Source organism: Lichenostomus cassidix, chromosome 3 (assembly GCF_008360975.1).
Source record: "Lichenostomus cassidix isolate B80296 chromosome 3, HeHo_3.0, whole genome shotgun sequence".
NCBI classification, from domain to species: domain Eukaryota; kingdom Metazoa; phylum Chordata; class Aves; order Passeriformes; family Meliphagidae; genus Lichenostomus; species Lichenostomus cassidix.
Window position 1 is genome coordinate 75,897,292 of NC_139483.1, and position 26,327 is coordinate 75,923,618.

The window sequence follows — 26,327 nt, forward strand, 5'->3', positions numbered from 1 at the left end:
AGCTTCAAGTGCTTCCATTTAAATAAATAGCTATGTTGACTGGCATTAGTGGAAGTCTTAGTTGTTCTCTTATTAAAGTTGTTACAGCACTTGTTGGTTTTCAGCCCTGGCATCTTTCAGATTGTCAGGATATGCTTAGTGATTTACTATGACTAAAGATATTTATTTAAAATCTAGCATGTAGAAATATTAATAAATTACAACACATATTGAATTACTTTAAAATACACAAATGACCTTACTTACTTCCCAAATTAAGAAACAAAGCACTGAGAAGCAAAGCCTAAGATACTCAGCTGTATTAGAATGGTAGTTGTTGGGATGAAAAAAAAAATCAGTGGTTTTTTATCAGACTATTTCATTCTACAATTTTAATATCCTTTTTTTGCTTTGACAGTTTGCTCCTGGTAGCTGGGGGGACGGTTCTAAAAATCTGTGACTTTGGTACAGCCTGTGATATTCAAACGCACATGACCAACAACAAAGGAAGTGCTGCTTGGATGGCACCTGAAGTTTTCGAAGGTAATAAAAATTCACAGTGTCAATATTACAGTTTCTTTTTAGGGATACCACTGTGAATTAATGTGGTGTAAGAATAAGAGGATCATGTTATCTTTAAAATGAAGTTTTCTAAAGTTTGAGGTAACAACTGAAAGAGTCTTGGCAGAAGGCTGACATTTTTTTAAAAATCTGTGCAATTGTATATTGCCAAGTAATTGTGCAGAGGTTTGAAGAGCAGCACTGAACCAGCTCTGTCGTGTTAATATTAGACACTTAATTACATGAAGATATGGAACCTTTATTTGTCGTTACTGAGATTTACATAAGGAATACCTTTAGACAGCTGCTGTTCCTTATTTTGTAAGTCAAATACAGCCAGAAGGTTCTTTATTCGCAATTTTGCAGTTTCCAAGTTTCTTATATAATTTCAAACTCTTCTGACATTTAAATACAGTCATTACTTTCACTCCCTACTCTGATCAGCTTTTAACTTAAGAATTTCCCTAATAGTGTCTCTAAATTGAACATAATTGCCATCTTTTTTGATCCCCCACTTTCTTGTAACTCCTATCTTCATCTGCTTTTTTGTAATCTAGAGATTTGATGTACTTCCTCTTTCCTACATACTGAGGGACTTGTTACTACCAGTTAATTTGGTTAAGTAGGAAAACAAGCTATTTCTTGGAGTGTAATTAGGGAAGACTGATGGTACTTGATAATTAGATCGGTATAATTGCTGCATGATTATCAGAGAAATAATCCGGTAGATATTAAATTGTAGATCAAACACCTTTTAACCAGTTGGTACCTAAAATTATCAATGCAATTTAGCAATGGTCTGGAAAAGTCATCTTCCTGCTTTGGGAAGCAGGTGTCATGGATTTGATATATTTGGAAAGGGCCTATGTGCAGCAGTGGCTTCCCAGATCCTGGGTCCAAGTGGCCTCTTTTCGTTCACTGTCCTTTTTCCAGAGAATGTCCATATACAGTTTTAGGATTCCTCCTGAACATCACCTTTGGAACTTTTGTTCTGAAGGTATCCATTTTCTTCCACATATTGCTTAGAGTACCCATCCAAAGGTTGTTAGTCTCACTCTGATGCCTGAAAATTTTTCATTATGTCACTTTGTGTTCAGGCACCTACCCTATCTTTTTAGGCAGGAGTGCTTCTTTTCTTAACACTTGTTTATTATTAAATTAAATTGTATAAATAGGAGATTATATTTCTTTTAAAAATAAGAAATTGGACGATCAGTGTTAAAGCCAGATTTTTTTTGGGGGGGTGAAAAATCTTAATCTAAAATGGATATAAATAAGAGTATTTTAGAATGGATTTACAGTTCATATCCTAGTTCCACTGATTTATGAACCCAGCAAACAACAAAGAAATCTTGTATTGCAGTTGTATTGTTGGACAGCAGCAAAAAGCCTTCAGTTTACAATTGTTTTTATGTACTTTTAACTGAATGAATTTACTGATAAATAGACAAATTATTATAAAAAGACAAGAATCTAGTCATTTCTATGATGCAGCATATCAAATTACTCTTGAAACAGTCATTAAACTACTAAAATAACCACTTCAAATGTCAAAATTGTTAAAAATTTCTTTGCTTATGCTACTGCATCAGAATTCAACAATTCAACAATGGAATAAAGACTAATATTAGTTTGGTGCTGTTCTAGTACTAAGGTTTTAGATGAGAATGATAAAGGCATGAGAAGTATCTGTTGCTGAAGATGGTGCTCAGTAAAGTAGTTGCCCTAATATTAAGATTTTCTCCCCATTTTAAACATTAGGGCACATAAAGCCATATACAGATCAAATAATCAAAATGAAAATAGTATGATTTAGATCAGGATAAAGAGCAATTCTAATATCAGAACTCCCATTAGAAGAAGCCATTTTAAAATTTCTTTAGGATAATTGGATAAATTGAGGAATTATTGTATCTATCCAATCTTAGTCTTTCACATAAGAAACAATGCAGAATACTCTCTCACTTCTTTTGGACTCAGAATTTTGGTCTCAGTTTTCAGAATTAGTCCAAGACTTCTCACTCAAAAAATAGTTTCATTGCTCGAACAGGGAAGTAGCACTACTTTAGTTTCATAGGCTGCGTGTCACAGAAGTGCTGTCAGTGCATAGATGAGACTGTTTTGCTTCCCTTAGTGATCTGTCATTGTTTACATGACTTTTTTTCCCCAGCACCTTTAAAAATAGGCTGACCAATAAAGCTGATAGTATTTTTCTTATTCCTACTTTTTGAACTCATTAGCCACACTCCGCTGCTTTGATACAGGTGTAAAGAATTTTGGAGATCCACATTCTTAGAGTTCTGTAAAGTCCAAATTAGTGCCTTCACTTAAAGAGGGCTTGTGGCTCATGCTGCAGCCTGCTTCTTGTGTTTGTCTTGCAAACTGGGTGGGCTGCAAGAACTGGCCAGAGAAGGCTGTTTGCCTTGCAGTTTGTCAGACATATGGGGGCAGAGGAAGCTGTCTCACAGGTATGGAGCCTGTTGCAGCAGTTGCTATGTGGTGGGTATTCACAGGAAACTAGACTTTAATTCCACTGTTACTGCACTGATTTGTCTGAATAACGCTTTCTGATTAGGAATTAACAAAAGTCTCTTGGCCACCATATGCCAGTTTTAATCCTTGTTTGAAGACAGATGAGCTAATTTCCTGTAATTTCTATTCACACTTTTATTCTCATGTCATTAGCCATTCACATTTCTTACTAGCATTTGCATGAGTTATGGTTGCAAAGCATACATTCTTTCTTTGCAGCCTGTGAACATTTTTATTTATTTTCCTGTGTCACCTATCTGTCTTCCGCTCCTTAGGAGTCTTAGAAATATTTAATTTATGGTCAAAGAATTTTAATTAAGTACTGACATTACAGAAAGAATAAGAATAATAAACAAGGAGGAAATAAGATGGGAAGGAATTGAGAACTCTCCTGATTTGTTCATACGGTAACTTTGTAGTTCTTCTGAAGACCTGTAATTACTAAGGAGTAATAGATATGACAAATCTTACTGGCTGGCATATTGTGACTAAGGTTGGAAGAAGTGAATTGAAGAATATTTAGATGAAGCAGACATCATCAATGAAACCCTAAATGCAAGAGATTTCTTTTAATCTAATAAATTGTGGTTTATATTATATAAGAAAACTGATGCTTTTGTCATTTCATGACTCCCTGTGAAAGGGATTGATTCCCAGAGGATATTCCCAGGGGCGTTCTTAACAGTCATACTATCAAGGGGTTTCAGACTTAAGTTAGCATGAATCAGCTAGCTTTAGAAGACTGATTTTTCTCAGCAAAATAAATGTGAAGTGAAAGTAAGTATGTAAAGCTATTTATTTGTTGGAGCAAGCTGCCCAGGAAGTGGTAGAATCACCATCCCTGGAAGCACTGAAGAAGTGACTCAATATGGCACTTGGTGGCATGGTTTAATTGACGTCATGGTGTTTGGTGGAAAGTTGGATTCTATGATCTTGGAACTCTTTTCCAACCCTACTGATTCTATGATCTGCTCAAACTGTATTTGTTTTTAACGTGTTACATAGAAAAGAGTCAAATTATATTGATGGTTTTCTTCCAGGTAGCAATTACAGTGAAAAATGTGATGTTTTCAGTTGGGGTATTATTCTCTGGGAGGTAATCACCCGTAGGAAACCTTTTGATGAGATTGGTGGTCCAGCTTTCCGAATAATGTGGGCAGTTCACAATGGTGAGTAGAAAATACTTTATTGCATTGGAAGTTGTGTATATGACCTGTAAATTTGCTAAACACTCCTAACTGTACAGCCTTAAATTACTAGTGTTTCCATGTTACGCTTCATTAAAGATGTGTTTTTGTTACAAAGACTGAATAATAAGACACTGCCATATTTGTGTCAGTGTGGGTTTTGAGTTGCTTGGCTGCTAGAGTGCTTGCTGTGTGTAACTGGTGTGTGAAAAAATAACAATAAAGACCAACATCCTCATTGTTACAACACTCCATTTTAAAAGTGATCTGAGAAAAACCTCTTACCTGTGAATGATGATTTTATTAGCCAAGTTGTCTTTTTTTTTTTTTAATTGGACATCTATAAGAAATGTGTAACTTGAAGTTACTTAACCTGTGTGTAGAAATGTTAGAAACTATAAAACTCATGCAGGACCATTAGGCATTAAAAATGTTTTTCATCTGTGGTGTTTTGGGTTTTTTTTATTCTGCTGTTTGAATGTTTTTACCTTTGTACCCAGATACCTGCACTCATGGAGCAGCACTCTACTGTGCCAGGTACTATACAGAGCAGGGTCAGGGTAGTACAGTAGACAATAGTATCTTCATGCTAGAGGTGTAACTTTGTTAGTGTTGTGGTTTTAGGTACCATGGCAAAACAGAGTTTTATGAATAATAATGATAGTGAAGTAGTTCAGTGAATGTCTGCAAAGAGTTTCTGCTATTTGTGAGATACAACATCAAAGCGAAAACAAACTTGTTTGGGAGACAAAATTAACAAGCAATGAAGGCTGGTACTCTGGCCTGAGTGTCATTGCCTCAGCAGTAAATGAGAAAAGCTTAAGGTGAGCACAGGTATAGTCATAATTGTGCACAAATATAGATGTTTGCCAATGGCATTTTTGAATGAAGAGATTCTCTAGTTTTTCAAGAACATTGGCCACTGACATTAGGAGTCATAAGTGCCTTACATGAAAGCATTAACTGTAAAACTAATTGTAAATCTAATAGTTGTAAATCAGGAAGCCTCAGTAAGGTGTGGAAGTATCCTTTAAAATTCCCTATCTGTACCTGCTTTTGCTTTAAAATTTTATCTTTTTTATCTTTTTCCATTTTCTTATTCCTTCTTCTTAAGAAGGAAGTGTTAATGCACTTCATCTTGCTTAAAACTGTTGTAGCATTCTTACTTCATGTATTACTTGTTCTGTTTAATATATTCTTAAATACTGACCACTTTCTTTGCAAACCATCGCTGTGTCTCATATCAAACATAACTGGTTGTCCATTAATTGTTTTCATTGAAATTGTAATAAGAGGAGGAACTTGAACCAAAAACCAGCTGAGTAGTTATACAATAGTTGAAGTAAAATGTTATTAAAAACCTGTATAGGCCATGAAAAAGTCATACAAAATCAGTCATTCCAGTGCCTAGTAATTTTTCAGGACATTCTTAGGAGCAAAATCACCTTTCAAAAATACTTGGAGTCTTTTGGGCTTTTCCATATTTTTTTCTGTGAATACAGCATTAGGAACCAAAGACTTGCTTCCTAGTTTGGCCTAGAACTTTATTCTTCAGAAAGAAGTAACATTTTGTTAGCCTTTGTAATATGCTGTATTTGGTCAGTCAGTGAATGTATTCTAACCTGTACTGAAGGAAAAGTTTGGGGTTTTTTTTCCTACTGCTGCTATGTAGTGCAAAGGAACTTTTTTGGTCAGTTTTTGTTTGTAAGAGAGAAAATTAAGTACAGGGCAGTTCATCCATATTACAATGAACTCTGTGGTTTCTTTTATTTATTTTGCAAAATACCAGCGAGAGATCAAATACTCTGTTGTTTTATAGTCTGTTTAAAATATTTAAGGCTGTTTTCTAATTTCTTTTACAGGTACTCGGCCACCACTGATCAAAAATTTACCTAAACCAATTGAGAGTTTAATGACCCGTTGTTGGTCCAAGGATCCTTCACAACGACCGTCCATGGAGGAAATTGTTAAAATAATGACACACTTGATGCGGGTATAAAAATTTATTTAAGTATTTAAATCACTACTTAAGCTATTAAGGTGGGAAATTGATTTCTAAAAGGTATGCTTTTCATCCCACTAAAGGTGGCCTTGTGTGTTTTCTTTTTCCTCTCTGTTTTGGACAAAAAATATCAAATTCTTACAGTAGAGAAGGGAAATAATTTGTCTTCTTATGGGTGGGGTGTAATAACTCATAACAGATTAGAGAAATTTTAAAAAGTCATAGGTGTATCTAATGTATTACTAAAAATAATTGTATTCATTTATCTTCTAAATAAATAATTATAAGTAAATAAATTAATATAATGTAAAATTTACACTTATAAATTGTAAGGTATTATTTAAATAATTTAAAAACAATTGTTAATTACTTTTTTATGAAATAACTACTGCTTTTTCACAGTACTTTCCAGGAGCTGATGAACCTCTGCAGTATCCTTGCCAGTATTCAGATGAAGGCCAAAGCAACTCTGCTACTAGCACAGGTACATTTTTATAAGTTAGAGAAAAAGAACTGCAACATGAAATTATGCAGACAGATTATAAAGCACATTCTTGTATTGATTTTTGATTCAAAATGGTAAAGATTTTAAAAATCTTAACCATCAGCAGACCCTATTTATTTTGTTAATACCTCATACTACATCATATCTAATGTTCTCAGTTAAATTGTTTTGCTGAGCTGTACCTGTAATGAAGAAGAAGCTTGTAATAAAAGCTGTCTCCAAATGCCCAGGTGTAATGTCTCCTTTTTTTCCCCATTAATGTTGCTAGCAATTGACACCCTTTTACTCATATGTAATGTTTAGGAGCTGTGAATTTAAAATTTTTCACTATTCTTGAAAGCTGCCCCTGCTTTCAGTTGCAGTCTCCACAATTTAAACTTGCATTTGTTTTATGTTAAGATGCAGTAAGTAAAGTAATTTAAGTGCAAGAAAAATGACTAGAAAGGTGTATGGAACAAAATGGGGGCAAGACTTTCAGGTAGTCTTGCCCTCACAGAAATCCTTTTAATAATAAAAAATAAAGGTCATTTAGTCTCCTCATTGTTTAGAGTACATTTTTTTCCACTTCAGTAGTTTATAATCTTAGGTGTCTTCAGCTTCCTCTGCTTGCTTGGTTTATTTTCTATCTCCAATGAAATTGCTGTTATTTTGGATAGAGCTTCATTGAATAATTTGCAACTTAGTGACCCTTATATTAACAGAATCTTTGCAGCTATAGCATTTCACTGACTTTACTAGTTGTTCTCCACCTCTCAGCACATGATTTTAATGCATAATTTATCACTTCAAACTATGAATATATATTGGCTGATACTTTTCAGGTATTTGTGCTCCTCTGTGGTTAATGATGGCCTTTGTCATTAATTGTGAATGAAGTTGCTGTTGTGTTGTTAAAATAACAGCTACCTTAACAATTTCAAAGATTGACTTCAGAATGTTATCATAGTATTTAGTTAAGAATTCTTTTTTCATTCCTCTTGCTTCTTATACTAATTGATCTGTAGCAGTTTTGCAACTTGTCTTTCATTAAAAGTTTTCAAAAGTGTTGCTTTAAAGGCTAGTTAGACTTTTGAGAGCTCTCCTGTGAAGAGGTGCACTTCAGTATTTTTAGTTGACATTGCCAAATGCTTTTCATTGTCACTGGTTTTTAGGTTCATTCATGGACATCACTTCTACAAACACAAGTAACAAGAGTGATGCTAACATGGAACCAAGTGACTTCCAAGGAGCTTCTACCAATGACACTATTAAACGTTTGGAGTCAAAACTGGCACAGCAAATCAAAAATACAGCCAAGCAGCCGGTAAGCCAATGTGTGCAATTTTGAACAATAGTACTAAAATGGACATGGATTTGTGGGTAGACATAAAAGTTGAATCTGCTCTGAAACATTAGTGTCCTCATTCAAAAAATTTGACCCAGTTAGTTATAGGAAAAGAACATTGAAAGGGACAGAAAAATGTTGAATGATTCCAAAGAGGTAAACTGGAAAGTTCTAATAAGATCTCCAATGAAATGTAGAAAACAGTTAATTTTATTTAATGGGATTTATTAGATTAAAAAAATAAGTTTGAAAATTGCTGTGTTAATTTATAACCGAAATATTAGTATGAGATGAAAGGATTAAACATTCAGGTTAATTTTGAAAATGCTGTTGTCTATTCGAAGTAGAATGCAAAAATACAAATATTCTCCTCTGACAATATTGGCCTAATTCTACTGATTTTTATCTGTGTAAAATTAGATTATTTTCAAAGCAGCAGATATTTCGTTCTTATATACCAATAATAGTTAAATTATTGTTACTTATATTTATTGTGTTAAAATTTTAAATCTTGTCACTTTTAAAATCCACATTGTAGAAACATACTGGTACATATTATGGAGAGGCTTCTGCAGAATTTTCTTTTCAGCAATGTGACTGTTAAACAGGGTGATCCTGGCCGTTTGAGTTTGCCCCCATCTCGTGGGAGCAGCGTTGAGAGCTTGTCAGATGTTCGTGCGCGACCACCGTCAGCCCTTGTTTCCGGAGAAGCCAAAAGGATGAGTGCTGACATGTCTGAAATAGAAGCAAGAATAGCTTCCATCACAGGTAAAATTTAATGATATTTGGGGAGTAGACTAAGGAATTGGAAAGAAATAAAGGAAGAAGGAAAATGTGAAAACAACAGTCTGACAGAAAGTTAACAAGTAAACAATAGCCATATGAAAATACTTGAACTATTCATGTAGTCTTTATTGTCCTTTATTAATTGTGGGGGGAAATGCCTTTATTTATGGTTGTACACTCAGCAAGACTGAGTATTTTAATTGAGTATTTTAAAGGTTTTAGAGATTTTTGTTGAATTAGATTTTTATATTTTAAAAAAATGCATTATGAGCCTTCTAAATATCAGTCCTGTTCCAAATGTACAACTTTCTCCTTTTTATTTGAAATACTGTTATTCCATCTCTGCTAGCATAAAATAATTTACATAATAACATTTTCTTCAGGGTTGTCTCTGTAATATTTTTGACATTAAGAGGTAGGTTTAAAGTTCAGCATGCTCCCAAATAAGTTTTAAAATCTTTGACAGATATCAGAAAGAGAAACATAGTTAGATTTTATTCTCCAGGTTAAGAAAAAAGCATTGTCTTTTGTTGAAAAAAAAGCTACAGGTGTTTTGCCAGGTTTCCTTCAGATATAAACTGTCATTTCTAAACCTTAACTCTTTGAGAGAATTAGAATTTATCTGTAAGTAAAAATACAGAATTTTATGGTGAAAGCAATCTTGATTCATTCCAGAAGAGTGGATTAATAAAAACGTGTACACTTGGCAAACACTTTCTTGTCTCTTTTCTTCATCAAAGATACTGTTTGTTAATCTATGTAAAGTTCAGGTTTTAAGTTTTGTATGTGGAAGTTTTTTATGTTATGGCATATAACAACAGATTTAAATAATTAAACCAAATTACTTTGGTTAGTTCAGGGTTATATAGCTGTTTGAGTATTTTTCTGCCAATCTGAAAATTAGGGTAGTCAATTAGTTGCCATTAATAAGGAATTACACATCAAAATTGTGGCTTTCTTGTGCACCATGACTATTTCATTTTTGTTCTTCATTGTATTATGATTACTCCAGGATCTTGTTTTACTAAATACTGAGGTGCAGAAATAATATTTATCTTGCCCTAAATTCTTTTTACTTTCATGTTTTTATTTTAAAGCCTTATTCCAAAATTTGTCTTTCATATTGTCAGTCTTTGACTGGATGATTGTGTAGCACATTTCACCCTGAATATCTCTAAAGGTTTCTTAACACAGAAGGCAGCTGTGTACTTACCTGGTAATAACACCATGCTGGTTTTATTTTAAAACATGTCAGGACTCACTTTGGTCACTGACATTCTTAATGTAACTTTTTGACATTAGCAGAAATAACCTGGCCCTCCTTTGTATAAGTTTTTAATTTTCCTGGTTTGTCTACATTACTCTGAAATAATAATTATTGTTCAGAATAGTCTAAGGGTGTGGTTTTGGTTTTTTGTTATGACTATAGGGTTTCTTTTTCTTGAAATAAAAGTACGTATTGAACATACTGGTTTTGGTTTGGGGTTCTTTGGGGATTTTTTAAAGAATTCACTTCATGCAGTAGTGGACGATGAGAAATGAGGTTAAACACATCTGACTGTAACTTCTTCAAATAGAGGTGAAACAGCACTGTATTGGTTTTGGTTTCTTTTTTTAATCTTGTTAACTGTGTGACAGAAGTAATATGCTGTGAACCTGAAAAATATTTGCGTGGCCAGGTGAGAATTGGGCTGTTGTTAAATCAGGTTGAAAATTACTTAATCTTGTTCCATTTTCCTCTAGATTAAATGTAAGAGTAAACCATGTAATGCTCTGCTTACTGAGATGAATATGCTACAATCTTCTACCTTTGGGAGACATATTCAGATTTTTTTCTAAATAGGAACTGTTTATCTACGACTACAGAAGTAGCAAAGTAAAAAAAATATATAATTAGATTTTATTTCAAAGTATATAATGTTTCTTGAACATTATTCAAAAATGAAAACGTTGGTAGTGATACCCAGTTTTCAAAACAACAAAAATCTTCACTAGTAGGACAAAAGAGTAACTGGCAGGAATGATTGTCAACTGTAATAAAAGTAAGCAATTTTTAAGAGGTGAGATTTGCTTTGAAAGGAAGTGATTTAAAGAAACAGAAGTACCTAACTGTTAGACTTTTTTATAAAATAGTTTGTACCCAACACTAAAGAGAAAATGTTAGTTAAGTTCAGGCAATCAAGATTTTTTTCTGAATGTACAGGTGAACTGAAATAATTTGATTTGTTCTCTGTTTGGATAATTACATTTGGTTTTCCCTTCTGTGTTGCCATGCTGCTTTCTGTGTTTGACTTTTGTGTTGCTAACTATAACTAATTACACCGTGTTGTAATGATGGCTAGTTCTGCATTTTTTGCTTTTTAACAGTTGCTTTACTATGTGTAAGCATGAGTGGAAGGCAATGCAGTTTATTCTGCATGACACATTTTTGCATGAACTCTAGTTTAACCAAGTCTATGAACAATGCAGTATTAGGAATTTAATAATTTTGCTCTTGCCATTTTAGTGTTTTGCATGTGTATTGTATATGTGTATTTTTTCAGCCTATTCCAAGCCTAAACGAGGCCATCGTAAAACTGCTTCATTTGGCAACATTCTGGATGTCCCTGAGATCATCATACCAGGTATCGCAGACCAGGTGAACGGGTCAATTGGTTAAGATGCCGGAATAATGATCAGACTGCTGAAATACTTCTTGCTCCAGTTGCTGTAGGAGAGGCCCAGAAATTATACCACTAAATTTTTCATAATGCTTCTGTAAAGAGGCGCATGATATTTTATACACACTTGCTTTTGTCAGTGAGGGATTCAGTCTTCTAGTTCAAATTTTTTTTGACTGATAAAGGATTTTTTTCCCTTATGATCTTGATGTTCAGAGTCTTCTTATAGAGCAAAACTATATATGCAGTCTTATATTACAGTATCTCATTTGGTGAAAATGGACCAAAGTTGGAAAAAGTCCTGTCTAGGTAATTGTTTTGCCCTGATCTTTGTTGTGTTTGGGCACCCATTTTTAATCAGATAATAGTATCACAAAAAACTACGTATAGAATTTCAAATCCACATGATAATTGTGATTAAAACATTAACACTTAGTCTGTGAAATTCATATATTTGACTGCACTTTTCTAGAGCTAAAATGTGTGTGCATGAGGTATTGCTGTTGTGTTTAAGTTAATGCAAACTAAAATCATTTGGAGAGGCTTCTGATAGGAAAAAAATTAATATATTCAGGCACCGTGGATGGTAATATCATTTGGGACTTCTGTGAATAATTCTCATGTATCCCAAGTCTGTTTTTAGTTAGTAGCATGTCATTTTTCTTTCTTTCATTTCATACTTCTCAAAGCCTAAAAATAAGTATAATCAATCTCAAACTGTGATAGACGTACCATTAGCAGTATGCAAGTCATTTCAAAATAATATGTTGGGGCAGGGGATGCAAGTGATAGTATCTAAAAATCCACTAAAAGCTGTCCCTCCTATTCTAAATTTGTGTCATCTGAGAAAGTTTCCTTGTAAATCTTGATATTGTTTGGTATTATAAAGTTGAATGCAAAATATAATTTTGTACAAAGGTTTCTTTCAAATAACTTTATTGAATGTTACATTAAAAATACAGAATATGAAAAAGTAGATTCCAAAGAGCAGTAGCACCCATGAAAAGAAAACCTTTGGCATTTAGACTAACAAATTAGCAAAAAAGTTTACTAGGGCAGCTTTCCCCTGTGACTTTCAAGTGGGCCTGGCCTGCACTGATGTAAATGAAATCCTGGGAAAGCAAGGAAAGCAAATGTGAAGACACCTGTCCAGCTTCAGTGTTAACTCATGATGAGAGCCTGATAAATAAGGTACAGAAGCTGTTAAGTGTCTCTTGTCTGTCTGCCCATAACAACACTGGGGCTTCCAAGAAACATTGAAACTTTTAGGCAATAATGAAGAAGTCAGTGAAATAAAATACCATGTTGTTTTAGTAAAAGAAATTTTACCAATCCATTGGTTTCTTAGTTAGGCAGAGGCAGTAATTAAAAATTCTTCACCTGGTCTGTTTTAATTGAACTTGACAGTATGGGAATTCCAAGATAATTTGGAATACATATAGCAGAAGAAAATAGCAACCTGTAGAAATGCAGAAGTACTATATAGGGTTGGAGCAAGCATATTAATGAATTTTCTCAAAATTTACTCCTAGGGTATTTAAGTCAAATGAACAATAATAAAATTCCCTATTAACACTTTATCAGAAGCAAATATTCATAAAGAGGAGGATTAGAGTATCACATAGGGGGAATTTTGCTGAATAGAAATAGGGTAAAATCCAGGGTCATGCATGAACAACAATTTCTTTTAATAAGATGACATGGGACCATAGCATGTGCATGCAGATTAATCCCAGGTAGTATGAGCCATGAATCTAATGTAGCTGTGGAAAACTGTGAAATCAAAAGGTTCATTTTCAGGAAAGATAAAGAAGCACTGACACTATTTCTGGCCCTTTTTGAGTTTGAATCAGGAATTCAACATACTGTTCCGGTCAGCCATATAAAGGAAATATACATGCACTGCAATAATATGAAGAAGAGTTACCAGGATGAGAGGGGTATAGCCCACAAAATGAAAGCTGAGAATGAATAATTATTTTCTATAGATGAATCTGCAGCTAAGAACTAGGAAGAGAGAAATTCTTAAGCTAAAAAACAGTATTGGCATTACAGAAAAAATATGTAAATTGTCTGCAAATAGATCTGAGCTCTATATTAAAAGTTTTCTGGTTGTCAGAACAGCTTTCCAGTAATAATCCCAAAGCCAGAAAAAAATGCAATTAATCATTATATGACGGAATGTGATCATCTCCCCAGTAAACTATATTCATCTGTATATTTCTCACTTCTTTCTTTTCCTTATTCTATCAGCACAAGGCTCTCAGTTTTGGCCTCTGAACATGCTTTTCACTTTTTAGACCCCTAAACTTCCAAGACTCCCAAACTGTCACCACCATCTCAGTCCCACCCGGTTGCGTTCCATACGACTTCTGCCACAGACCCAGCTCCTCCAGAGTTCCCTGGGCATGTCCCTCGATGGGGCGAGCAGCTCATCCTTGTCACTGGAGCCACACAAGTGCTGGTCTGTGCTGCTGCCTGGAGTTGTGCTGAGCACATGGTAGAGCAGCTGCTGCCCAGAGAGGGGAGGCACCAGGCAGGCATGTTACCGTGAGTCAGCTGCTTAGGGCAGGGCTATTTTGGAATTATGAGTACTACATCTGCTATCATTGGGGGTTTTCGTAATGTGTTGCCTCAACTACATTTCGTCCATGAACTGGTTATGCTACTAAGGTCGTAAAATACATGTTTTTGTCAATTAGAGGTAAAATAATGGCAGAAGGGGAAGTTTTTAGAATATATTTGCTCTTCTTTCTAAATAAGTACAGTAAGGGTGACTAGAACTATTTGTTCATTTAAGATGCTATTTTGTGTTATTAGCTTACAAAACTTAGAAATTGAAAAATGGATCAAATAATTCCTCCTTTGTGTAACAACTTAGCAAATGAGTTTGCAGTGGTGGTATTCTGCAACCTGATAGCCTGGTGGCATATCAATTTTTTTTTTAAATTAAGGTTTGTATAATATAGGTTATAAGCACCACCTTTGTTTTTTATATATGTATATATATATATATATATATATATATATAAAATAAGAGCCCTAGAAAGAACAAAAGGTTTGAATACCTTTACGTTTAAAGAAACAAAAAAAAATCTGAATTCTAGTTTGTACACCTTTTTGATAGAAAGCATTCAAGCAGCATCTAGCAAATATACCTACAAATACAGCCTTCTCTTCAGTGGCAATGTTAGACATCTCATGCATTTTGCATGTGTGCATTTGGCTTCGTAATTTTGTCATCTGAAACTGTGCCACAGCGTTACGATTTTTATAGCATGGACACTGCATAAATGATTACTCAAGATAGACGCGTTTTGTAGAGGGTCTTAAGAAGGTGGGTAGGAATTATGGATGCTGTAGGTCTGTAGTTTTTTCCATCTACTTTTAAAACTAATGTATGCCAGAAATCCCACCCTTGTCTTCCCGGATCACTTCATTCTTGTGGAATTCAGATCAATGTTTTAACTTCTTTAAAATGTCTTGTAGCATTGTTACAGTTACTGATTATCCTGCACGGTGAGAGAGGCTTGAGCCTTGTAGGTGTGTAAGGAAGAGAGTAGACTGTGAATAAATAAGAAAGTGTAAAAGGAGACGCAACTATCTGCTAAAGGGCAGGGAGAAGAGGTCGTTGCTGGTCTGGATATTTGGCGGCCGGGTGGGGGTGGTGATCAAAAGCTTTAATAAGTTGTAGAATTTATTTTTGTCTGGAGTATGTGGGGCAGGACATGATGGAAGTTTCCTCTTCCTTTAAATTTAATTTTAGAAAATAAACAGCAGTAAGTGAAATGGGGTTTTTTTTGAGGCCAGGAAGTATGTTTGTGACATTTGCTTTTTAATCTTAAAATCCTGTAAATTACCAAAAGACTGACACAGTGCATCAAGCTACTGTGGATAAACTTCTGTGCATATACAAATATATTAGTTTTTATAATGACGAAAAATTATTTTTAAATGGACGTAGAGGTAAGAACAAGATCAAAACTAGGAGAGGACAGCATAAAGAATGCTATAGCAGTGATCTTTTCAAACAACATATTTTCTGTTGTGTTGTATAGGATATTTTTCAATTAAAATTTGTCTTGAATCTGGAGCAATAAGTATTTGTTGATTCGTAGTCTGTTTCTGCCTTGTTGAAGCTATTTGCCAGATGTCTGCAGTAGTTATACTAATTAAAATGGCATTGCCTAGTAGAGCTTGCTCTTCCCTCATGCTACTAACTTGAAGATATTTCATTCAAAGGTGTTCATTTTTTACAACACAATAGTTTTGCCCCCTCTTCCTCCCCCCACAACCCCTTCACTTCCCGCAAGGCATTTGCTTTTCTTTCTTGCACCCCACCCTGATTATTTTAACATTTTGGCAGCCATGTTCTAATATTTCAGTAACACATATGCTGGGTTCTTTAAATTCACAAATGTTGCTAATCTGAAATGAGAATTTCAGATATTTTTGCAAGCCTATTTCAGCCGAGCTAATTTTATAACAATGTTGTTGAATGAAATGTGCACATAATTTTGTATTGGTTGTGGGTGGATTGCACATATCTTGAATATTGAGATGAGCTGTGGCAGCCAGATGAAGTATCCACAGCACAGAATTCTATTAAATGTATAATCTTGTTTGTTAAACGATTATGTAGTGAAAAAGTTCACTGCAAATGAACAAGTGCAGACATTTTGACATAAATTTGTCATTCACAAGATCCCTAGTATCAAAGTACTAAACACAACTTAACCATTGTTGCTTAGGTAAGTATATACTTTCCCTGAATTTCAGAAACAAAATATCGAGACCACAAAACAGTTGCAATTCAAGTCCATTTTTAGTCAGAGCAAATAGTATATTTTGTTGTAGAATCCTGCTTGATTTTGTTATATGCTTGTTTCTTAAAGTACTTTATATAAATTTTAAAATGTCATGACAAATTGATAACGTGACACTAAAAATTTTGTATTGCTATTTTGTGGTAATGTGTTCCTACATGTAATAGTACCTATATTAAAAAACTTAAAGGCTTAATAAATATATCAATATTAAATAGTCTTGCACTTTTGTAGTAATTGTTGCAATTCAAAACACGTGTCAGGATAGGCTTGGAGTCGTGGGAATGATGCTGAATAAGAATCTAAAAGGTCAGCAATGTGAAGCCTTTTGCAGGGCTTTGAGTAAGCTGTGTTGGTTGCTGAGTGCAGGGCTGCTGGGCGAGGGGCTGCCACGGCTGCAGTACATGTTTCAGATGCTCCCCTCCGGTAGCAGAGTTACGTAATGCAGAGCTAAGAGCAAGAATTTTGAGCATTGTCAGCTGTTACTCAGGACATTTTGGTGTTTCCTTTTGGACAGCTGACCTGCTCTCAAGAGATAATATAAACAATCACTGTAATAAAAATCAAAGTAGCCAGGGAGATTCTGTTGCATAATCTCCTTTTATTTTTAAGGAGATTTTGTTTCCTGAAAATGCCTTTGATTGCGTGTCAGTGCTAAAATTTAAACTGTTTTATGTAGCTGTCACTGATGGATAATTGCGAACAGGTGGAAGGAGAAGAGGAAAAGATTACAGCATTGTGCTTCGTAGGTTGATGGTGAGATGTGATTTAGCTGAACAGTCCCCTTTTCACACTTCTCAGAGCATGAGAATAGGACATAGTTTCCTTCCTCTGAAGGAGACAGGAGACCAGAAGGAAGCGCTTTCGCTTCGTAGTTTCCTTGAGGGGAGCAGCACGCAGACAGAAGTCCTTGCTGTGCTCCTTGAGCAAGCCAAAGAGCAACAGGTTAAAGCTGGCAGCCTGTTATCTTCGCGGTTTAGCTTTTAGAAATCCCCATAACGTAACGCACTTGAAATAGATGTCGTCATCAGCTCCTGCCCCAAGTACTAAGCCTGACCAAACACATGTGACAGAAGATGGTGGAGTAGAGTGCAGCAGCTATTCATGTGGTAGGAGTGGTTATTGTATTAGGGTATACTTTTTGTTGACAGGCCAGCATGTTTTGAGTTAAAATTCTGCAGCTGTCTCTCTCTCCCCCTCTCTCACTTTGTCTCTGTGGATTTGTACAAATTCCAAGCTCCTCTGCAACAGTCGCACCCTTCTTATTTTGTTCTGAATATATTTCACTGGTTTGTTTTTGTTTTGTTTTTTTCCCAGCAGGAAACGGACAGCAGAGGCGCAGATCCATTCAAGATCTTAGTGTTGCTGGAACAGAGTCCAGTCAGGTAATGTCCTTCTCATCTCTTCTTTGCTTTTCAGTAAAGTCAGCATCAAATCTGTACTGGGGAACCAATCTGGAAATCTTCACCTTTGATGCTTTCCTAGAAATGATGTGGAAGCTTGGCAAACTGTAGTTTTGTTTGTATTGCATTGAGATGAGATGCCATGAGGGTAACTATGAATGAGCTCTAGATGAGAAGCATTTTCTGTATAGCTTATGCAGTATTTATCATTTTTATGTACACATGTTTTTTGTGTACCGCTTAATTTGGCTGAGGGCAGATGTTACACAGGAAAGCCTTTTCATCTCTCTGTATGTAGAAAACAATTGTAGTTACTACCTATTGTCTGAAGCAGTTATACATAGACTCACTTTCTGCATGAAAATAAAATGCATGTGCATCAGTGTCATAAATGTTATTATCAATCTCTGAATCCGGAATAGTAACTTACAGTAATATATCTCTATTTCTCATGCAAGGTTTACAGCAGGGTGTTGTCACAAAGTTTTGTTTAAAAAAATACTATTTGAAAAAGATGTTTTATAATAACATAGCTATTTGTCTGGTATTGTAAGTGCCATGGTAACAGAAACAGTGGTATGCTAAATAACGTGTTCCTAGTTTCATTTCCATTTTAAATGAGAAAGGTACAGCTAATGCTGCATTCAGATGTGTTTATTTTGTGTTTTTAATTGCTTCAATAATTCACAGAGGCTATTTGGTCCTTTGTGTGAATTGGCAATTTTGAGATATCTACTATAATTTGAATATGGGATACTGGCACTTAGCATATTCATCAAGTTAATCAGGTTTCCATATTAAACAACCTACTTCAATGATCTAAAATAGGTAGTACTTCTTGGGGTGTAGTTATCAGGGAGATAACCTTTGATTTTTTTCTTTAATTCCATGGAGTATGATAGCCACAGAAACCTCATCAATCCTGTAGGTATTAGTAAATATTCTATGTACGACTATCAGAAAATAACAAATTAGTCTTAAATACATTTTAATATCTTCAGAGAAGACAGGTTTGTTAAAAAGGAAAGAAATTAATCTGCAAAATTTAGGAAAGATTTCAGCCTATTCAGTTAATTGTAGAATTAAAATTATACAAGACTTGGGGGAAAAAATTCAGTGACAACACATCAGTTATACCAAATTGTGCTGATTGATGTATGAATTATTTAATTATAGCTTTTTCATTTAAAAGTTTTCATTCTGTTCATTTTAATGAATGGTTGATATTTCAAAATACAGATTTTCATCATTTGCTTCATATCTTAATAACTATTATAATAATCTTTCTCTGAAGGCTGTTCTCCTGCTTGTATGGATGCTCTAGCTAAATTGTCCTTGTGAACAGAAGGATACAGAAATTTTGTTTTACCTCACCAATTTCTTATGTGGGTCTGTAGAAGTATCAGAGTTGCATTTTATTTTCTTGCTTCTGATGGTGTACATAATGGAAATGTAAGTGGAAGAATTTCAGTTATCTGTTGCTATCTTGCAGTTTCTTTGGAAACATTGTGGTAAAATCTGGAAAACATAATATTTTAACAGGCATGAAAGATGCAGTTTCAAAGACATTTTTGAAATGTCCATATAAACAAATAATGAATTTTTATCCCCTTTTTGGTGTGAGGAGAGATAGAAATGTCCGCTCAAACTAATGCTAACTTTTGATGTACATATGCTTGTATATTAAAAAAAGAAAAAAAAAGAAAATTTGGAAAACAGTGAAGAAACAGAGCACAAATGTAATTATGGCTAAAGACTTAAAATTAATCTTTATGGGTTTCTATAGCTCTGGACCTCAGTGCCTTGATTTTTTTATTAAAAATTTTGAACTGCTATCTGTATAAGCAATCTACAAGCCAAAGCAGAAAAAATATCTGACCAATGTAGCTTTGGTCAGTTTATCCAATCTCCCCATATGCACCATACCATATATAGGGTATCACTTCTAATGTGAAAATCCCCTTCCCCCTCCCTCCCTTCATTGCAAACATCCTTCTTCCCCACATTCCATTCTTCCTTACACCCACTCTGCAGCACAGCCTTCTTCACCAAGCAGCCATGGCACTGAATGCCTCTGCTCATTCACCCAGGCTGTGAAAGCCCCTGTCCCACTCAAAATTTAATGATTGCCATGATGCTTTTTTCCTGGCTCTTAACTATTTGACTGATACAGTAAAACTGAGCAGAAGTCTTTTTATTGAATGTATTTTTCCTGAAAATTGCTGCTGTGCCAATAGAAAATGATTCTGTTATAACTACTGGTTTATAATTAGAAAGGTTTTTCCAATTCAGAATGGAATTTTTATTAAGGTGAAGGAAAACACCAGGCTTGGATATAAATATTCAAATATATATATATAAATAATAGGCAACAAAATATATATCTCTAAATATACAATAAATATTTAATAATACATAAAGTTTGGGTGCTTACCTGAAAGGGTAGAGCAAGACTCTTGTCTTCCTGTTTGACCGCTTGTTCTAATTTGACCATTTTGTGTATTTTTGATTGTATGTCTATTTTATTTCTGTGTGCTCTTAGAAGAATTTTCTGTGTGGCTTGTATGGCTGAAAATTACTATGTTTATGTTGTTGAGACACTTAAGGCACTTTATGTTATTGCTCTTACTGGTGTTGTCAACAGCAGACAGTAATAAGGCTTTGCAGATGGTTTTACTACTCAACATCGACAGTTTAGATAGGAAAATTTGCTAGGTCAAAGGTTTTCCAACTTTGGATCAGCTGTTGGAGTGATTTGGTGTTGAGAACATGTGTTTAAGTCTAAATTTTCACAGATTTTAGTGCATGGTGACCTCTGACTGGTTCTTACTCCAAGTGACATCAGCAGCACTGATGCAACTGTCCCTTCTAAAGTTAAATGCTACATTTTCATTTGTTTCTGTCGATATACTATGATGCTCTATTTTCTCCTTTTTTCTTTTGCACTGAATTGTTTCTTCAGCCTTTCTGCTTCCCTCCACATGCACTTTAAAACATTTTCGTGTGTCATCTCTCTAGTGCTATTGCTCTTGCCTAAACACCCTTGTAACACAGAAACAGATGTGCAGACTCTGAACTGCACCTACTAATACTTTTGGGTGGTTGAAGAAACACAGCAAATTGCTATTTACGCTACATGCAGTCTTCACAAAATTTACTGTTTTATACGGATACTGAGAAACATGTCTGTCATTATGACTCAAGATCTATGTGTTGTGATCAGATGTGCAGTGTGGTATCCATCTCTTTGCCTGTGTATCTTTTATTGGTTTCGTTGTTTTGGTATGTCATCTTTCACAGTACTATCATAAATACCAAAACTACCTACTACTTCTTTTAAACACTTTTTTGTTTCATTTTGGGATTGTTGGCTTTCAGGGGAGGGGGGGTGTTGCAACTGTTGCTGGGCCTTCATAACTCTTACAGTTTACTTTGAAGTGAAAAAAAAATTAAAGAAAACCATGTACTGATGTGAGCATTTAAGAAGCAAGGTCAGAATGTACGTTCCCACATGCATGCAAGCTAAGTGGGATAATTTGGGGATCTGATATTATACAGATGAATCATTCTGTCCATGAGATTGTGAAATTTGTCACAGATGCACATTCGGATTTTTTTCTCCCGTTTCACTGCAAGCTAAAATTCACGGAGATGAGGAAACAGGACTAGTAATGATTTCTTAAAATTGTGTTGCCCATTTAAACTAAACTTAGTGGGGATTATTCCTCAGGGCATGCCAGCTTTTCAAGACTGCAAGTCTTTGAGAAATGGGAGCTAGGAATTCCATGTGAGTTTGACCACCTGGCCAAAATTATTTGAGAGCAACATGCTAGCAAATCTGGAGGAAGCAAGGATGAAGGGGTAGCAGAAACTGATTGCTGAAGTGCAGACACTGGTTTACCTGTCAGAGGGGCTGCTGTCCAGGAGGCCTAAAACATCTCACTCAACACACACTCAAACACTGTAATCTAACCAGTATTCAGTTTGGGGAACTTCCCTTCAACTTTGTAGTGGTTTTTAGATATGCTTCAGATGTGATTCCTTCATTTCTATATGTACTGAATTTCATGTAAATAGTGTTATCAAGGAAATCTTTTTTCTGGTTGATGGACCAACAATCTGGCGTAAAGAAAGCACTGAGAAGTTACTGTAACTAGAGTATTTCTCAGGTGCCCTTCACTATCCACTGTAGATACTCAACAATTCCCTTTTTGCTTAAAGGACTTAAAATGTTAAAAGTGCTTTCTCTGTCTTCTGATCTTTTACATCAGCAGGGTGTGTTTACCATTAATATCTGAGGACACTAACATTAAGCTCAGCAACTTAAACCTTACTTAATGTCAACAAAGACTCCAACACAAAAGATTTTTCAAAATGTCTGATGCCATCATCTTGATAACATGCATCAGATTATTTCCACAGTAGTTTATTGTCCTGTTTCTGGGTATTAACATAAAACACAAAATGCCTAATAAACATTACAGACAAAAGACTATGCATTTGAACTAGTGGATCTTTCAGTGTGTAGATTCTTGTTACTCTTTGGATCATTATTTGGCTGAAATCCTGAATTTTAAAACTTAAAGTAGGATATTTGGAAATCAGAGTCAAAAAGAAATACAGTTTCTGGTTAATGTACATTAGAGTGCTTCTTTTGAAAAATAGAGTTATTTAATGAATCATTTAATGATAAATACACCATCTTGAAAATAGTTGTATTTTAATAGCATCTTTTCTTTTTACTTGTTTTTTTTTCTGAAAAACTTGCTGGGGTTTATAGTCTTAAATCCTTTACTGTGTTAATTTTATGTCACTGAGGGGGTATGTAAAATAGAAACATACGTATTGTAAATAACATTTCTGAAAAAGCAGCTTAGTAGAATAATCAAGTCTGTATTATGTTTTTGTGCTTTGGTAAATAAAGGGATTGGAGTCATCAAACAGTACGTTAAAAACATCCTACAGAATTTTGGTTTAGTTCTTCATTTGCTTCATGAGGGAGAATGTACTTATTTTCTGATTGATGTGCTATAATTGATTGATCCTTTTTGATTAAGCACTTTTTTCTTGTTTTCTGAAGATTATTCACATAACTTCAGTTAACAAAAGAGCCAGAAGAAAACTGTAGATTAATACACAGTAGTCTAGTGCAGCTACTAAGCTGTATTCCTTCAATTGTATGTAGTTCCATTCATCGACATTGGAAACAAACTGTATTTCTTCCTTTTGGTATGGAGCTCCTAGATTTCACTGAATGATGGTGTGAAGATTACTAGACATATTGTCATGATTTTCTATAAAGATCTTGAACACATTGTTCAGTGTAACTGTTTATTATGCTGAGTAGAAAAATTGTATCAATTTCTTTTACACAGTGAAGGAGTAGAAATGGGGATGACGTTATCCCTGCAATGCATGTGAAAGTTGATCGAAGTATTAGGAGAGATTCAGGGTAAAAGCTTGGGGAGGGAGAGTATTTTAGAGAATTATAGGTTCAGATTTCTTCAATTTTTTTTTCTTTTTAATGAACTTTTCAAAAAATCTTCTGTTAACTTGTAATTTTATTTTACTTTGTCCTTTCAGGAGAGTAGAAACAGCAGTAGATCATCTAGTCCTAGTGTGAGAATGATCACTACCTCGGGACCAACCTCTGAAAAGCCAACACGTAATCCATGGACACCTGATGATGCAGGTAATATTTTGTTCATTACTTAACTTTTTACCTGTAAAAAAAATTAAAGTATTTATTTGATTGTGAAGTGGGGTATATACTCAGACATTAATAAAAGTAAGCAATGAAAATCATGGTTCTTTTAAGTTCTGCTTAAATCCAGTCATTACATTACTGCCTCGTTTCTCATGTACGCTTTAGGGATGCTTTTTTACAGATTGTTAAGTTACATAAACTTGTAAGTATTTTGCTTGTAAGAAAGTACTGTACATTGCAGTGACAGTAATATTTAATGAAGATCTTGTTAGCACTGTTTTTTTACTGTAGAGTGGTTTTGGAGAATTAGGGGAATAGACATCTTGGAACATTTTAGTCTTGTCCATTTGTATTTTGAATGCACATTTAAAGATTTCATTGCCCTGACATCTGGAATTAAATGCTATGTAGGTGAGTATCAGCTGGAGTAGGTTACTTCTATTTATCATCTCTGTTGTAATTTTGCTTATGCAGAATGTACGTGTGCACACAAAATTACTGGTTTAAAATGAACTACCATATATCTGCAGAAACATTGTAAATATTTCTATTGTAGCATCACTGTTCTTTTGTTATGAAATAGGATTGAGAATGAAGACAATTGAATAGTTCAATTCGGTTTTAGAAGTCATAATGCATTCTGTTATGAAAAGAATCAGTACTGGACTTCAGGAAGACAGTGGATCCCCACAAATTCATTTTCAGAATTTAAATAAAAGTTACATTTTTGTTGCGAAAATGTACATGTTGAATCTCAAACTTAGGCTCAAGATGGTACTTCACAGTGCCTCAAATTCTGTAATCTTATGATCCTTTTCATCTGGATGATCAGACTCTTTTCCTGTAACCAACTGCAAAATGGACATGTGGTGACTGACTTGCACAAGAATACATATATATATATATATATATATGTATGTATATTTGCACACTTGTATTTTACCAAATATAAGGTGATCGTTTAAGATGTACTTTTTTCTTTTCCTTGTTAGTGGGAGGACAACATACTCTTGTGTTTTGTTTCTCTATTTTGTTTTTTCTGTCTGTTGTTGCTTTGCCCAACCACAATCAGTGCCCTGTCACTCATAACTTCCCAAAGCTCTTGCCCACTGCAACAGCCCACCCTCTGCCCTCTTGTGCACCATGGATCCTTAGCTGCTTTAGGCAGTGAGCACTAACAGGAATGGCTGCCTCACATTGGAAGCAAGCTCTTACCCAGTCAGCAGTTCATTGGGAACTGAAAGTTGCAAATTGTATGCCAGTGCAACAAAAGTTTTTGCCAAGTTTTTGGTCTTAAATGCAGCACAGCACTGGAGCTAAAAGTCAGGTCTGTTTTCTGGCCCAAAGAAATCGGTCACCTTATACTCAGGTAAACACAGAATGTGCCATATGTGTATTTTTTCTTGCTAGGTTTATGTAGTCCATGCACAAAGAATTGTTCAAATTTCTAAAGCAAGAAATAATTTTGGTTTTCTGTAAAAGGTTCTATGTTCCTAGTTTAATGAAGCAAAATGATAAAACAAGGATTCAGCCAAATCTGGTCAATCAAAGAAAATTTGCAGTTCTGTGACACAGTGCTGAATTTGGGAATTTGAAATATTTACATGTATTTTTGAAGCATTGCAATGATTCCTTCATTGTCACAGTATCAATATAAGGCAGTAGTCTAATGTAGGGAAGGACTTCTCATGTTGATTGTATTTAAGATACAGTGGTGATTAAGTCTCTGGTTTTAGGGTTGTTTTCTTTTTCTTTTTTGTTTTTACCACCTTCCAATTTCCTTACAAGCATACACTTAACCACTTTTTCTCCATTCCCACCCTCTTATTTCTGTTTCCTTTTGAAGCTGCTCTTGGAAATAGCATAGTCTTTGAGGGCAACACCTTAGTTTCTCTACCACGACTACTCTGTGGCAGGTGCTTTTGGGGTATGGGTAAGCAGCCCCTTTTTTTTCCCACCTACCCTCCTCCATATAATCCTCTAGTAGCAATTATGCGGCTGTTAAATCAGTAGTTTCTCCATGTGTCTTTACTCCTATGTCTCTTAAAGCTTAACAGTAACCTTGTGATCCCCAGACTGTGGGCTACCAAAAGATAAGAATTCAGGAACAGATTAAATCTGGAAAGAAAGCTGTAGAGAAATCCAGGGTAACTGCAGTGTAAGAAGAGAGCAGCCATGCCCAGGAGACAGATTGGTTACTGGGTTCCTTGCTACCCACAAAGTATCTGTACAGAGCAGAGAAGATGCCCTAGAGCATGTTGTGAGAAAGATACTTAGAGAACTCACTGGGAGCAGGTTTCAAAACTGAGCAAGGAGGTTGTGCTTATTTTATTTTGGCAGAGTTGATTTGCACAGCTTCTAATTTTAAAGTCATTAGATGCATGGGCTGGCTGGCTGATCCTTCATAAACAAGAATGAAATGGCAATTTTTATATAAACAGAAATGATCGCAAACTGTACAAAAATAGTATTTTTATAATCTGTGTGCTGTTACATGGCTTCTAGAAATGCAGGTTGATAACCATAATTTTTATTTCTTCTTGATGTGATAGACCATACTTTTGATGTTCTTAACTATCAGAAAAACAAAATGATTCATCTGCCTTGGGATTGGAACGCTGCTATTTCCATCTGCCTATCCACATTCAGATTGTGTATTGTGAAATTACGTAGAATTCTTGGTTGTGTTCTGTAAGAATAGAATTAACTCTTGAAAATACATTAAAGTTTTCTTGGTATTGTTACAGAGACCAATGGGTCAGATAACTCCATCCCAATGGCATACCTTACATTAGATCATCAGTTACAGGTAATATATATACACTTTATTAGGTTCTCAAGTTTGCATTTCATTC

At 34.9% G+C, this 26,327-nt stretch overlaps 1 protein-coding gene and 1 long non-coding RNA gene across 10 annotated transcripts in view; one reads left to right on the top strand and one right to left on the bottom strand.

Moving 5' to 3' along the window:
* MAP3K7 (mitogen-activated protein kinase kinase kinase 7) overlaps positions 1 to 26,327 on the top strand; it is a 48,119-nt gene that overhangs the window by 16,049 nt on the left and 5,743 nt on the right. For 2 of the 9 annotated variants that reach the window (XM_085056329.1, XM_085056336.1), the window contains 11 exons: positions 398 to 522; positions 4,113 to 4,241; positions 6,122 to 6,252; positions 6,664 to 6,745; positions 7,918 to 8,069; positions 8,699 to 8,858; positions 11,219 to 11,257; positions 11,420 to 11,500; positions 17,680 to 17,747; positions 23,349 to 23,457; positions 26,220 to 26,281. In XM_085056329.1, the coding sequence (XP_084912455.1) occupies positions 398 to 522; positions 4,113 to 4,241; positions 6,122 to 6,252; positions 6,664 to 6,745; positions 7,918 to 8,069; positions 8,699 to 8,858; positions 11,219 to 11,257; positions 11,420 to 11,500; positions 17,680 to 17,747; positions 23,349 to 23,457; positions 26,220 to 26,281 (1,138 nt within the window). Of the gene's footprint in view, positions 1 to 397; positions 523 to 4,112; positions 4,242 to 6,121; positions 6,253 to 6,663; positions 6,746 to 7,917; positions 8,070 to 8,698; positions 8,859 to 11,218; positions 11,258 to 11,419; positions 11,501 to 17,679; positions 17,748 to 23,348; positions 23,458 to 25,318; positions 25,406 to 26,219; positions 26,282 to 26,327 lie in introns of all 9 variants that reach the window. The other 7 variants (XM_085056337.1, XM_085056338.1, XM_085056330.1 and 4 more) reach the window with 7 other exon arrangements.
* On the bottom strand, positions 12,456 to 14,093 carry LOC146440013 (uncharacterized). Its single transcript, XR_014851008.1, has 2 exons — positions 13,904 to 14,093; positions 12,456 to 12,995 (listed from the first exon to the last, which is right to left on the bottom strand). It is a non-coding gene; the product is annotated as an uncharacterized LOC146440013 (long non-coding RNA).